General features: G+C 40.5%; 2 protein-coding genes across 2 annotated transcripts in view; both read right to left on the bottom strand.

Annotated features, from left to right (window-relative positions):
* Window positions 1-811: 811 nt before the first annotated feature.
* LOC110047163 (acid phosphatase type 7-like) lies at window positions 812-13,446 on the bottom strand. The gene is made up of 13 exons (XM_089291607.1): window positions 13,275-13,446; window positions 10,812-11,012; window positions 9,816-9,998; window positions 9,561-9,586; window positions 8,908-9,005; window positions 6,747-6,809; window positions 6,101-6,215; window positions 4,900-5,013; window positions 4,596-4,656; window positions 3,638-3,705; window positions 3,204-3,275; window positions 2,248-2,385; window positions 812-1,463 (listed from the first exon to the last, which is right to left on the bottom strand). The coding sequence occupies exons 1-13, from the start codon at window positions 13,399-13,401 to the stop codon at window positions 1,380-1,382; spliced, it is 1,350 nt and encodes a 449-aa protein (XP_089147733.1). The 5' UTR covers window positions 13,402-13,446; the 3' UTR covers window positions 812-1,379.
* Window positions 13,447-14,661: 1,215 nt separating this feature from the next.
* The window catches only part of LOC110047164 (acid phosphatase type 7-like), a 13,314-nt gene continuing 12,798 nt past the window's right edge, over window positions 14,662-15,177 (bottom strand). Inside the window, exon 13 of the mRNA XM_089291610.1 lies at window positions 14,662-15,177. This exon is cut by the window's right edge and continues 463 nt beyond it. The gene's annotated coding sequence lies outside the window, so the exon portion shown is untranslated.

Genomic DNA, 15,177 nt, shown 5'->3' with positions numbered 1-15,177 from the left:
CAAAAAAAGGTCCTGGTAAGGTCTTTCAGGCTGATTATATATGACTGAGAAAATTGCTTCTTTGTGAATGGCTGTGAGCGCCCTGGCATAAAATTCAAGATTAATCGTAGCCAGTACAGGCAGGATCTGAGCCGGTAAAGATAGTGTTTCCCGGCCCTGTATTAGGCAAAATGAACACCGAGATACCGAAGCAGAGTCAATGCTATAGCGATCAAAAGCTTTCGACGCTGTCACAGCGGGTATCTTCCATTATGCCAAAGATTCCGGAAATTTCGGTCGGAAGTCAAATGGCAAGGTCCGTTTCATGCCCCTTCGACCGGAAGACTCGGAACCACTTCTGGAGGTGGTCCCGAATATTCGGTCGGAACATTCTGACCGAAATTTGCCGTTCCATTTTGACAAACTGGTTCATTGCCATACTTCTCTTCACTTAAGTAGGGAATTCGGAAAAGGAATGAAAAAGGGTAAGAACCATTCCTCTTTGTTGGGCGGGTTGGTCGGAAAATGTCGTTCCATTTTCTTCGGGTATTCCCACTGGTCTCTGACCGGCCGGTCTAGCATAATGGAAAGCACCCAGCGTCTTTCTCAAGTGAATATGGCGGAAATCAAGAGAATATGATCTCAGAATCATAATCTCTCGCGGAAATCCATTTGTCACGTGAGCTTGGGTGAACAAAACTTGAGAAAAACGCTGTGACTGCGTCCAAAGCTTGTGATCGCTAGGTTGAGCATTGAGTCTGATTCGGCATCTAGTTCGTTCTTATTAATTTTGTTATTGATATGTTTAATAGTTACACTACACGCTAAAATGTATGGTGAAATATATTTATTGCAAACTGATCTATTGCTACTCGTGTTTTACATATTTAACAAAAAATTGAGCTGTTGATAATTCAGCTTACGTTAGCTACTAAATACAGAAAAAAAGCCGAGCTAAAGTTGGTACGAGAAATAATTAATGACTTTTCCACAAGACAAATCAGTCAGCCTCTTCTTTTTCAAATCGAAGAGAGAAAAAGCGAACTTTGTTTTTCAAAATCAACTTCGCTATTTTGACTTCACAGTGATCAAATGACCTACTCTTAAGGGAAAAGGAGAGAAAACATCTTGTTATCATTTTCGGTAAAAAAAACAAATAAAAGAAATTACGTTTCAGAATTGGAGTTTATACTTAGAAGTGATGCTGCATTCAAATATTTTGGAGACTAACAATTGTGTGATAATTCAAAATGTGTTGGAAAAAATTGTATCTACAAATTGATAATTGATGGCCTTCTTTGGCAACGCTACACAATCAAGTCACGAGACGTCCACCGGCTGGGTGGTGCTGGGAGTGTGCAGGGGGGATGGGGGTGGACAGTCTATCGCCTTGATTCAGTTCAATTCTTGATTTTCTTTGGAACCCAGGCTTCTGGTCCATGCACGTCTTTGATTATCGTTACTTTGTCAATGACGTCACCCCCCTGCAAGAAAACAAAGCACTCTATATTATCTTTTCCTGGACATGACTACAGATCACTACCAGTACAAAAAGCACTCCTGGATATTACCATGGCTTTTGTTTATCAATAGGGCCATTTATACAAGGAAAATAAGCCACGACTTATTTTGCTCGTACAAATGGCCCTTATACAACAGAACTGGTTCACCGACATTTAGGCGGTATGACTTTGTCGCATTCCTTTTTTGTAGCACGCGCTGCTCACATCTAGCGAACACTGAATACAACTTTCTTAACTCAACATTTTATGCTGCTACGAATGTTGTAGGGTTTGAGTTTGAATGTAATTCGACGAGTTATACATCAACAGAGATTTTATTCTTCAGGCTTCGGTTGTTCGAAGGCTGGATAACGCTATCCACCGGATAAATCGCTATCCACCGGATAAATCGCTATCCACCGGATAAATCGCTATCCACCGGATAAATCGCTATCCACCGGATAAATCGCTATCCACCGGATAAATCGCTATCCACCGGATAACGTTATCCACCGGATAACGCTATCCACCGGATAAATCGCTATCCTAAGGATAACGCTATCCACCGGATAAATCGCTATCCCAAGGATAATCCAACGGATTATCCAACGGATAAGTGTTAACACAACAAACCACGCTATCCGCTGGATAGTGATTTATCCGGTGGATAGCGTTATCCACCTTTTGAACAATCAGGTCCAGGGGTATAAAGTTTGTGTGACCAATTCCTTTCCCCCACTCCACTCCACCCACCCCCCTCACTTACCTTATCCACACTGACTTGTTCCATGTATAAGTGCGTCTTGTTGTGGATGGTCATTCGAGTGTAACCGTAATCCACTGCGCGGAACGCTGTCCAGGGAGGGTAGTCTTTAACAAATGGGTTATGTTTTTCGAAACAGCCCTGAAAAAAAAAAAAAAAAAAAAAAACGTGGTTCTAGGAACTCGTTATATTCTGACTACTACCTACAATGCTGGCCTAGACAATCAGGGTTCATAACAAGTGAAAACATCTGTCAGCGTTGCTGTTAGTATCTACAACTTAAAGTTGATAAGGACCTATTAACCGCCGTAGCGTGCATGTAAGCCGGACTAACCTCACAGACAAGCTACGCCAGTAAGTTTACCCAAAAATACCAACTTCAAGTTGATAAATAGCTAAGTCACTTGCTCGCCGATGCAGCACAACAATTTTTTTTAAAGAAACTACTACCTTGAATTGGCTTTGCCTGTGTCTTTGACATTTTTTTTCCCTTTAGCGCGCCCGTCCTGTAAAGGCCTAAACACAAGGGGTAATATTGCGCTGAACAAACTGACCCCTTACCACACACCGTAAGTCGTGACCGTGCCCATCAAGCCAACGGGTATCTCTGGTTTCCTTAGTACGAACGACTAGGAGTGTATCCCCCACCCCCGGGTGGGATGCTAGTCCATGGCAGGGGATACCTCCGGCATAACTTCACTGATACCAATTTATACAGCTGGGACGAGACACACTGTGAGTGCCAAGGGTCTTGCCCGAGAACACGGACTGCTTGACTGGGACTCCAGAGCACTAGCCACTAGACCCCCGCGTATCTCACGATCACTCACTATGCAACTTAAAAATTACATGCAATGTTACCCAGTATTTTGATTCCACAAGTAACTCATTCAAGATCCCACTCAGTGAGGACAAAACACCTTTCCCCGAGTGGAAGACGTTTTTAAACATTAACATACCCCTGAGCCGGTGATGATATGAACTGGAGCGCAAGGGTTGGTGTATGGCTCTTCCCGTGATCCATTGCAAACCTACAACAAACGAAAAGCAAGGCGTGTTAGTATCCCAAGTAAAACACAAGTGTCATTAACCTATGAACAAGCTCCCTCGGACAATGGGGCACAGAACAGAGATATCAGGAAGTGGAACAAGCGGACACAATCTGGGGAGGAAAATTTTATGAATGTACTTGGCTCAATCTCTTTTTTTTTTCTTTTTTGCCTTATATCCCAATAGGGAGCAATCTGGGGAGGAAAATTTTGTGAATGTACTTGGTTCAATCTCTTTTTTTCTTTCTTTTTTGCCTTATATCCCAATAGGGAGCCTCTTTGCAGACTTTAGGATGGACCATTCAAATGTGGTCAAATTTAAAAAGGAGGTCGCGATATCTTACCTGTCTGTTGTAGAGAGGCCAGAGTCGTTCATATGAGTGCTCGTGAGCCCAAAACATCAGATCAACACCTGAAGAAATGAATTGAGACCAAAACCACTGTTACTTGAAACAAGATTTCCTGCATCTATTGCCAGCAAAAAAAAGTTCACCCCCTTTAATCCGCACACCAACGGTCCAAAAACTCTAACCATATTAACGGAGTGATCTTGGTTCAAAACAGTTTCCAGCACTTAGATTTTGATTGGTCATTATAACCACTCTTTATCACTTGATTTGAGTTCAGAACCACCTTAAAGTTTTGAAAATTTAAGGTGGCTCTGAACCCTATGTTCAGAATTTTTTTGAACTTTGCCAAAAGTTGTGGACCTCCGGGTGTTTAATAATTAATTTGTGACTGTGTTATAGCATGGAAACCACCATCATCACGGCGCTTATCCCGTCATGTTAGCCAAGAATCAATGCTCGACAGAAACTCCCTTGGCACGATTTGCATCACTCTCTCATGTCTCGTCTTCATTCCTCCTAGAGAGGAGAGAGGAGGAATGCAAACTTCCTTGCTGGACAGCAGCTGGTAGTTGAGCCTTTACCTTCTCATGATGCCTACTGCTAAGATTGCAAGTTCTGCACTGACTTGACGAAAGTGCTGTTTCATCAAACTGTGATGAACACATGTATGGCCTATTAAACTATTCATTTTCTACAAGCCAACCCCTGAATATTCTTCTTTACAGCCGTTATTTGGGTCGTCACGAGACGCATTGAGAAAGGACCTAAATAAATGGCAGCAAACCTCTTAACTGAATGCCAACCAACCAAAACTACTGTTGTCATGCTCATCCTGATACCGTACAAATGAGAACCTGGAGGTCTTACATTCTCTTGACAACCAAAACACAAGACAGTACGACTCTTAACTTTGACTTTCATGTAATCTGATTGCCAATTACTCGTTACTCACCGTATTTGTAAAATAGGTCTTCCAAAGCGAACAAATGTTTCGAAGTGATTCCAGAGCGAACCTTAAAAAAGCATCATAAGGTTGCAATTAAAACCTGCGATATGTTTTTCCACATTTATACGCTATTTTAAATAAAGACGTGAGAATTATGACTGAAGCACACTAAGACACATGAAAAATTTACATTCTTGCAACTGGTACTCACAATTTGTATAAAATCAGTTTCACATTAGATTGAAGTCGTTATAGTCTGGTGGAGTAGCAACCTCTAGTCTAACTGTTTAAGTACAGCCAACATACCTACCTTACTCTCATATTTGGTACAATCATCGCCGTCAGAGTTACTGCAGTACATTGGTCTGTGACCCATCGTGATGATCCAGGGACGTAATGCACGGTTTTCGGGAGATGTTGCTTCCTATGAAGAAACATGCAATAAAATTGTGACATTTTGAGACCTTCAGAATACATCGTACTTTGTAAAAAGTAGCCTGCAATGGATGGGTTATTTTGGAACAGAGCACTCGATAGACCAGGTTTTCGATGCTGCCATCTTGGATTGTAATTAGATGCTTGACCTATGTAGGATTGAGGCAGAGTGCAGTGGGTGGGGCAGTTCCTTCCCCTCCACCCTACTCCCTTGGCAAATTTTCCCTCAGCCCAACCCTCCACAGTTACCAAATACAAGATGGTGGCCTAATACGAAAATGTGCATTCACACGCACCCAAACTACGCCTGCACTGCAGGTTGTGTAAAAAGCTGAACTAAAAGCATTACTGAACACCCATTCCTGTCCCCAGAGCTACCTGTGTCTCTCAGCCAGTGGGACCTGGGTACAAGGAAAAGGTGCCTTTTGCAACGTTTGATTTGACTGGCTGAACAAGATTTCTACTAATTCAGTGGTGGTTTCCTTCTTAAAAATATGACTGTTCAATCTCTAAATAAAACAGCTTGGTTACAGCAACTTGCACAGGTCTACGTATCTTCCAGGAAGTTAAAGATGGGCTTGCTACGAAAATTTGACCGTAAAGAAGCACATGATTACCACTTTGAGCCAGAATTTTAATTTTGTTTTAAACTCCATTTGCTAAAGGTCCAAAGTTGTTGTGATTGAATGGCTCGAGTTAAAAAATCAAACTGTGCCAGATATTTTTTTGCAAAGAAACCAGTGTGGAATTACGGGAAATCTTAGTCCAAGAACCTAGCCAACCTATTCATGTGTCTCCGGAGCCACCTTTTCCGGGGTTCTGGGGATGAGAATGTTTAAGACAGTGAAGCTCGGCTGACTCAAACCCATGTACACAAAACAATATGACAAGATGAGACATGTATAGTCTGTAAGGCACACCGATGGGATCATACGAGTCAGTCTCTAACACATAACCCAGCCCCACAGCAAATTATTTAACTTGTAAGTGTGCACAACGTCCACTGTTTTGAACACAGAGGGCAAGATGCATATGCAAAAAAATTTACGGTTATTAGGACTTGTTCTTTCTCTAACCTGCAGGTCTTTTTCCAACCAATCATACTGTTGAACAATCTGTTCAATGCCGTACTGATAGAAGTAGTACACTTCAGTTGAAATGCCGATGATGTGTGCAGGTCCAACATTCCAGCTGAAAAATGAATCAAGGATATATCAGTATGCTTCCAAACCAACAGCTGCCCTTGAGTTGTTCAAAGGGTGAACAATGGTGTCCAGAAGATAAACCAGATTATCCATACTGCAGGGCTGTCATTACGTTTTGAGTCACCTGTATTCTTGTGCTCCACAACCGTAACAAACTTGCAGCTTTGTTTGACAAATTCTATTAACAAAAGGCAATTTCACCGAAGCATCAGGGAAAATTAGGCATGCTCAGCTGTAACAGGTGTTACAGGTTACAGCCAGTAATTACAGCCCTGCTTTGGATAGTGTAGTGTGTTAAATTTTCAAATTACCTGGCCTCTGTACCTGTGTTAAATTTTACATGTGTACATGTACCTCGACCACATGCAGAAATTTGATTTAAACACATGCCATTAAGTCTGTGGACAAAAGTCTAGTGTGTGACTACAATTTAGTTTTTTACTTTCTTAGTTCTTCCTCATGATGACAAGGTTTTCAAAGAAAAGAAAGGTATAACTTTCTAAGAGCATGCAATTACCTGTAGAAGATACTTTCAGTATTTCCTGGCATGGAAAACCTGTTTTTGTAGTTGGAAAAGTTGCTGCAAGGAAAGAAATGATAATTATGAGCTTAGTTTACATACATGAGTGCTTAAGTGAACATGTATGTAGTAAAACAGAAGTAGACCAGCCATTTAACTCAAGTTCACACAAGGCTCTTGCTTATAAATTCCTATGCCAAATATTTTTGAGTAGGTGCTATCTTCTGAAGCTATGTACCTCTGAATTTCAATTTAGATTGACTGTGTTAAAACTTATCAATAATATCGAGAGATGGGTATCTTGTGTACATGTATCTCTTGGAAAATATCCCATTATGCAGTGCTGGAAATAATTTTTCTTCTTTAACAGGACATGTGTCCTTTCGAATCTTCATTTTGGTCGGACATCTCATCAATTTGACCAGACCTTAATTTGCATAATTAATTAGCATAATAAAATTTATTAACTAAGGTAAAGGTAAGGTAAAGTCTGCGTACAAGCCAAGTGGCCCATCACGCCAGAGCTTATCCCGGTTTCTGAAGCATGAAGCGACTAGGAGTATTTCTACTCCCCCCTGGATGGGATGCTAGTCCATCGCAGGGTTACCCCCAGCATTAAGTTCGCCAGTACCCATTTATACACCTGGGTGGAGAGAGGCACTGTGAGAGTAAAGTGTCTTGCCCAAGAACACAACAGTATGTCCCCGGCCAGGGCTCGAACCTGGACCGCTCAATCCGGAGACGAGCGCACTAACCATGAGGCCACCGCACCTCCCACAGAAGAAAAAATCCTTCAAAACTAAATTTAAATTTGATTTATTTATCATTTACGATTAACTAGATGACTGCACCCATCTCTCTTGGTTATCTCCAAGCAAACCTAGTTTTCTATTGAATGCTACCATTAAAGCAGGAGCCCATCACTAGGAGTGTGAAACTATCCCAATTATTCCTGTCCCTTCATTTTCACAGGCCGATCTATTATTAGTTTGAATTTACCGCGAATTCAGACCCCCGTACATACATGAAATGCTAACAGCATATCACAATGCACGTAACGCATAATAGGGTGATTTCTGAAGAGTACTTTATTTGGCAAGTACAGGAAAGATGAACACTTCTGCTTTATGATATGGCAGCAGTCCAGAATGGGCTCCTGGATATGGCTCAGACTGTCATTAGGGCCAAAAATTAAAAAATTCTTGAGTGCCCATCCGGCAACGTAAGTGATAAAAATCAAGTAGGAATTTTATTCAGAAAAGAACTCAATCATAAAATCTGTAAGGCAAAAAATTCCAACACTTTTTGGGCCGCTAATTTTGCATAGGTAGCTAATGTAATGTCTATGAAGGCTTCATGCATTCCAAGAGACACCATCGGTAGGCATACATGACGTACTCAATACTCAAGGGTTTCTAAGGCATTATAGGGCGATTTCAAACACATTCAGCCATTTGCAAGTTTTCCGATGTGAGAGAATCCTCCACAGCAAAGCAAAAGGATATATTGCTTTCTTTTCTCATGTTGAACATAGTAAAAGCAAAGATCTTTGACTATGTATTTCTGGAGGGACATAGTGTCTGAGAAAATAACCATTATTGATCGTCATAACAGAGAAACATAGTCGCCGTTATGGTAGCCTGTGAACGCAGACGTATTTTTGGCTGTCCACTAAACGAGAATTTTTGGTCGCCAAAGATGAAATTTTAGCCGCATTGGCGACCGTACCAGTCACAATTTTGAGCCTTTTAACAATGTATCTAACCAAATTTTATGGATGGAGTAGGGCAATAACTTGGTGTTGGTTAAATGTTCGGACATCATGTCCGATCATAATGTGAAATTGGCCGGACATGTTCAAAATTTGGTCAGACAATGTCCGATGACCGACTGTTATTTCCAGCCCTGTTATGTGCATTTGGCCCTGCCTTATTAGACCTTTTCCAACTTTATCAGCTGATTAAACCCATCTTCTGCATGAAAAGTAATGATGTCACAGACTATGCTCTCTAAAGAAGTTTTAGCTGGTTAATGATTCCATGCAAAACCTACAGAATAACTTGTGGTTTGCAATCTATTTGCCATTGTCCATTGTCAGTAATAAATATTAATCATAAATTCATTGACAGGGATAGTTTTCATTGACAACTTGACTTACTAAGCATTTTCATGATTTCCTGGACATGTCATGTACGGTACGTAAGCGGCAATTGATTGAATTTGATTCATGAAGTCATCTCCCATCCTTGCATTATTCTGTGTGTGTAGAAAAGAAAACAATCAGTGATGGCTTAGCTGATCTAGCCAGGTTTTAAATTATGTTTCTCACAGAGGGCTAATTCAATCTTCAACTCAAGAATTCTACTTTCAAGCTATTATGATGGTTTTAATTAGTCAGAAATTAAGGGCAAGGTCAAATTCAGATCATTCAAAGATTCACTGAGGTCTTAGTAAAAGAGGGGTACGGAATTGTTAGTAGTTAAATCAAAACCTTGCCCAGATGCTGATTGAGATCCTTGTACAAAAATCAAACACATGCAAATAGACTTCCCATCTTAGCATCAGTGCTTAATTGTATTCAAGCCAATTAGATAACTCTTAATGATAATCAAGTGGTGCTCTAAGTATGTAGATGGACTCATACAGCTCATTCGAAATGCTCATGAATCTAATTTTTATCTCATGGCAATCCAAGATGCCCTTCTGTTCTGAGATTCCTGGACTCTATTTTTAATTGTAAATGTAAGTTACTGTCAGTAATAAATTATGGAGAAAGATTTTGTGACTTGACTAAAACATGCTAAGACTTACAGAATCCATATCGTATGCAAAGTCACCTGGTAAAGGAAAAAAATATTTATTACACCGTGAGTCACTCAGACAACAGTTTTATGTTTACATGTACTTTCACTTGATTAGGTAAACAGTAATAAGTGTACTGTAATTAGTGAGAAATTTTCAAAGCTACAAAATCTGATGTTGAATTCAGGAGTCTTGGGGAAAATTTCTTATTCCACCCCTTTAATTGCTGTGGCGCACATTCATTGGAAAAAAAAAAAACCTCACCAACATGAAGGAGGGCATCATATTTTCCTTCTTGAGTTTCTTCCTGCAGATAGCTTAAAGATTTTGCATTAACACTTCCAAGATCTCCAAAAACAGCCATCCGAGGACTCCAGTCCACACCAGACTTGAGGGCTTTAAATGCATACAGTGCACTCCAGCCTTCTAATCCACCACAATGATACTCTGCAAGGTACAATAACAAGCAAGATTTTACTGTGGAATGACGACCAGTGTTGGGGACATCAAGGCTAAGGCACTTGAGGGATTAAAGATGGGGGATCCAAACCCATAGTGGTCAATCCAGTCACAATTTAAATGCTTCCCTCTCTAGTGGCACAACTGCAGTACCCCACTCTGCCCCCAAGGTCAATATTATGTTAAGTATGCAAGTTTTACATACAAAACTTGCGTACTGAACAGCTAGCCAAAAAAATCTTTTGGCTAGCTCTAACTGATTTCCTGATTTTTACAACCAGCTCTAGAGGAGCTTATTTGCAGTTTCACTGGAGGAGGAAGAAGAAGAAGCAGAAGAAGAAGCAGAAGCAGAAGCAGAAGCAGAAGTAGAAGTAGAAGTAGAAGAAGAAGAAGAAGAAGAAGAAGAAGAAGAAGCAGCAGCAGCAGCAGAAGAAGAAGAAGCAAAAGCCGAAGCAGAAGAAGAAGCAGAAGAAGAAGAAGAACAACAACAACAACAATGACAATGACAATGACTATGATAATGATAATACTAAATAATTATAATAATAATTTTATTGGGCTCATTAAAATTCTTCACTAAAACTATACAAGATAATCATTTACAGCACAAAACTATTTGCAATAACAATTGTATTAAAAATCATTGAAAAAGGAAGCAAAAGGTAGTTTACAGAAATAAACAATAATAATAATAATAATAATAATACGATACGACAGAAAATTAGAGAGAGGATTTTCAATCTTTCTCTGGATTTTCATGAAGGAATTCAAATGGATATCAACTCTGGTTTGGATACCTACCATACATCTGATCAGGAACCAGTCCTGCCAGTTTCACCCTGTGGATGTACAACACTCGATGCTCTGATCCACCATCAGTGAATTTAGTGATGTCACCAGAAGCTTGTAATGTCAGAGGAAAACCAGCTTTGTTATATTCCACCATAGTGTAGTTTGTATATGCTAAAGTCACCCATGTGACCATCATCTCTGTTGGGTCTCCTGAAAGTACAACAATGTAGGTTTATGTATTTAAGACATTGTTGATGAGGTTATCAATAATCAACGTTGACTAGAAGAGTTGCTGTCTGCCAGCAGGTGATAATCTTGCATGTGTATATATGTGTATTTCTCATTGACGTGTAGCTTTGCCTTTGTGGTTTTGCTTTGAGCAGTTTTGCCACTTTCTGCCTTTGGCGTGCCATGTTGCCATGGTTACCCTCTTTATTTGCATTCATGCTTATTGCCTGCATTGCTTACAATTGGCACCTGCCCTCCATTTTAAAATTGCTATCGCCAAGTAAACAATATTATTAAAACTGCATGTACATGCTAACTGTACAAGTTAATTTGTTTGCAAAGCTTGTGCTATCACCTGCATCTAGATCTAAGTTTTTCATATCTGGAATGCAATGCCTATTTTACTTTTTTAAAAAATTGTTTTTGGCTGATTTATATGGTTTTCTGATTTTGCAGTGAGACTGGTAGACTCTGACTTTTGATTGCCCAACAGGCAAGGGGAAATCTTTAAAGACATTCAAATTACAGAGGTAATGTGTAGAGAGGAACCCTGCCTTACAGTCATAGTCTTGTTAATATGGTCACCTCATTACTATGGCCAATTACATGTATGTTTGTCCTGCCGAAATGCCCATACATTTTCTTTAAGAAAACCCTGTTTATCCAGCCACCCTGTCTATACAGCCAACAGCCACATTCTGAAATCCCGACCTATATAATCCTTTTTAACAACTGCCTCGCAAAGTGGAGGTTGGGTGACTGAGGCATCCCAGAGTTTGGACCACTATTGGCAGCCAGCTTCTAGATGGAGACCACTCCTATGGCTGGCAAATCCTGGTGACCCAGCCATGAGCTTGCACAGGGAAGGGAGAAAGCAGGCACCTGTCACTCTGATATAACAGTACTAGTGGAAAGAGAAGGGAGGGACAGGCAAGGGGATACAACCGCTGAGCAGAGCCCGTGAGCTTGAGATTAAGACGCTTGAGGAAAGCGCTGACAATGTAAAACTACTTGAATGCCTTGTGGCCTAAGAACACATGGAATCCTGGCGCATACGCATATCAAAATGTTGCTGACCACAAAGGCAAGACTTGTGCTCCTTGTTGATAAAATTTTATCCCGTTATTCATTCATATATTCACAATATTGACCACACAAAATAAATCTTTAGAAGCAATTTTAAGAACTACTCTCTTTCAGTGAAAGCACCTGCAGCATGTCATATCAATGACATCTTTCCAGGGTTTATGTTGAATGTACTGATTGGAGTTGTAAGCCTTTTAAAACATTTTCTGCATGCTGGATGCTTGTTCAGTTGTTAGAAGTGCAACTGTGATACATACATGTATACATGTATAACTGTTAAGACTTCACTTAAAATAGACCAGTCATGAAATTTGATCCTATCCCGTTAATACGTGTCATGCCTGTTACCTGTCGTGGCCCATTGGTGAATGAGTTTCGAGCTATTTCATCATAGTTACAGCTTGGCCAAAGGGCAAGCTAGAAGATCAGTTTTCTTTGCCCTCTGCTGCTGGAGCGTAGCGCAGAGATATCTGTTTCAGTATTCAAATTTTACTGAAGTTACTTGACAGTCCAATGTTGCTATTGGTCAGCTCCCTGGATGCATGCTCAAAAAGTTATATCTCCCAGCACTGCTCGAGACATTTGAAAATATGTACTGTTGCTTATTCGACTCTTTCATGAAAATATCACTGACTTTGAAATTCGAAACCGAACTGTAGCTCGCATCGCATATCTCACTGAGTGAACTTGGTAACATACGCGTTAATAAAGTTAATTGCAACCAAAAACTTCCTGTAGAAGACCACCACGAAGTTAAAATTATTTTGATCGTTTTCGGCATAGATCCCACAAAAGCGTGCGACAAAGTACGCAATTTCCACAATTAATCGACAAGCTCCCTCAAGTGCATAGTACAGTACAATCGATGGTTATGCAATAAGTACAGAAGCTGCGCGTTTGCAATAAACTTAACTTTCTCGGCTTTATCTTCTACTTGATAGGAAATGTAATGCTCGATTTTAGGAACCGTTTCAATTTTAGGACTTTCCTTTATCAGCGTCTGGTTGTCATGGATTTTCTGTTCCACATCCAGCAAATTACAGAACGAGAGAAGACGAAAAACAACATATCATTTGACAGCGCTAGCCACACTCGTGATTTCGATCATGTTTCAGTTTACAACTTTTCTTTCCTTAATGTACTTGAAAGATGAATTACCTGTACTTGAAAGATGAATCTGTTCAGGTTGCGGGTCACTCCCATGTGAAAAATGCAGACACATCAGCAAAACCAACCAAGAAATCTTCTGCATATTCGACGACATAACGGCTTCCGCGGCGTGCATGTCCACCGGCTTGTTAGTTATCCGCTCGCGTGGCGGTCTGGGTAAATGTCACATGATTCTAATTAGTTTGATCACGGGATGTCAAAACATGACGTCATCTGACATAGCAGCTGCTCAAAGACGGTAGAGAGAAGACCCTGGGAACGAGGTTGACTTTGAAAAACGGGGCCAGAGCAGGGAGGCTGAAGGAAAGCGATCTCCGTCTGCAAATTTAATAGGTCACATCTGGCTACGTCCGGATATATATATGGGTTATTGACCAAGAAGCGTGAGGCCGAGACATATTGGTCAAGTTTGTTTGTGGACCGAGCGGAGTCGAGCTCCACAAACAAGCGAAAACGAGAACGAGGCCAATACCCAGCCATCTTGACCAAACAAACTTGTCAATAAAGGGTTTAATATATGGGAAAAGAACACTATTTTCTTGCAGGACACACCTGCAGCGGGTAATCCCGAACGGGCAAGGTAGCTCCGTCTTTCCCGCTCGGGTAGCCAATCACTGCAAAGGATTCGGTTCATCTTGCCCGCTCACGGGGCTTGCCATATAATATATCAATTCAATTGTCGACGGTTAATTAAAGATTTCGCGCTATCAGAATAAACAAGAGGCTAGCGATAACTTCTTATAAGGTGGCTCACTACAGTTTTGCAGAATGTTTGTGTACTTTCATGTCGATAGATGAACAACTGCCAGTCTTTTTTCAGTTGACGTGGTACCCAATCGTTTAGCCTCCACGGGGTTAGTCCAAAGCTAGTATCATAACCTAGCGAACTAAGTATGTGTTTAAAACATTAAGGGTGTTTTAAAATTAGCTTATACCGTTGTCATGATAACCTTAAAATGTCCAGAAAATGACCATGACTTGGCCACCATACTATTACTGCAGTGTCAACTAAAAACGACACGAAGCAGATATATCAACGAAAAGAGCTGAAAATGCTGGAAGGGTTATTAGGCACCTCAAACGGAGAAGCAAGCAGCTCTCTGCGAAAGCCTCCTGCATTTTGGCTGCACGGAAGTTAAATCGGGCGACACGGGAACGTGAAAGAGGAACGTGAATGGCAAGTTCCCTCTATGAGATATGCCTGTAGGGAAATCATTGTAGTTGTATTCATCAAAGCAAATATCCACTCCATGATGGTTAATACACCTAACAGGATTCCCTGCAGGCATGTCTTACAGAGGGAACTGGCCACTCACCTTCCTTTTTCGCGTTCTGAGTGGATGATAAGAAGTCAAATGTACTACACACTGAAAAGTGGTGCAAAATAGATTTATTACAAATTTTAAACGTGTAGCTACTGTTTTACCTTCTACAAAAAACAGATGAATTGAAAAGTTACTACTTTACATTTTAAAGCCGATTTACGACTTTCTTCTAGACATAATAAATTGTGCTCTTGCTCGTCCATTCGAGATCAAGGAGACAGAGGAGGAGGTAAGGAAAGCAAGGGGAAAAGAGAGACGAAATGAGGGCAGAACATTTCTACCCTGGACTCTACATACCATAAAATTTTCATATTAGGGCCTACTTTTCAGAATGGCTTATTGTCTAGGAGGAAAGGATTGGGGTTGTGATTGTTTGAATGAAATTGCGTTTCAACAATGTTGGGGTTTTCGGATTTCAACGATGAAATGTTTTGAGGAGCGTACAGGAATATTTTAAACCATATCGATATGGGACACAAACCGAGTTCTTAAATCGCTAAATAAACATCAATAGTTACCGAGCACACTGTAATCACGCTCATATACAATTGGAGGAATGAAAAATC

This window comes from Orbicella faveolata, unplaced genomic scaffold, assembly GCF_042242905.1.
Source record: "Orbicella faveolata isolate gen_17 unplaced genomic scaffold, um_ofav_v1 contig_24, whole genome shotgun sequence".
NCBI classification, from domain to species: Eukaryota; Metazoa; Cnidaria; class Anthozoa; order Scleractinia; family Merulinidae; genus Orbicella; species Orbicella faveolata.
Note: the sequence above shows the minus strand (reverse complement) of the source record. Positions and strands in the feature narration are given on the sequence as shown.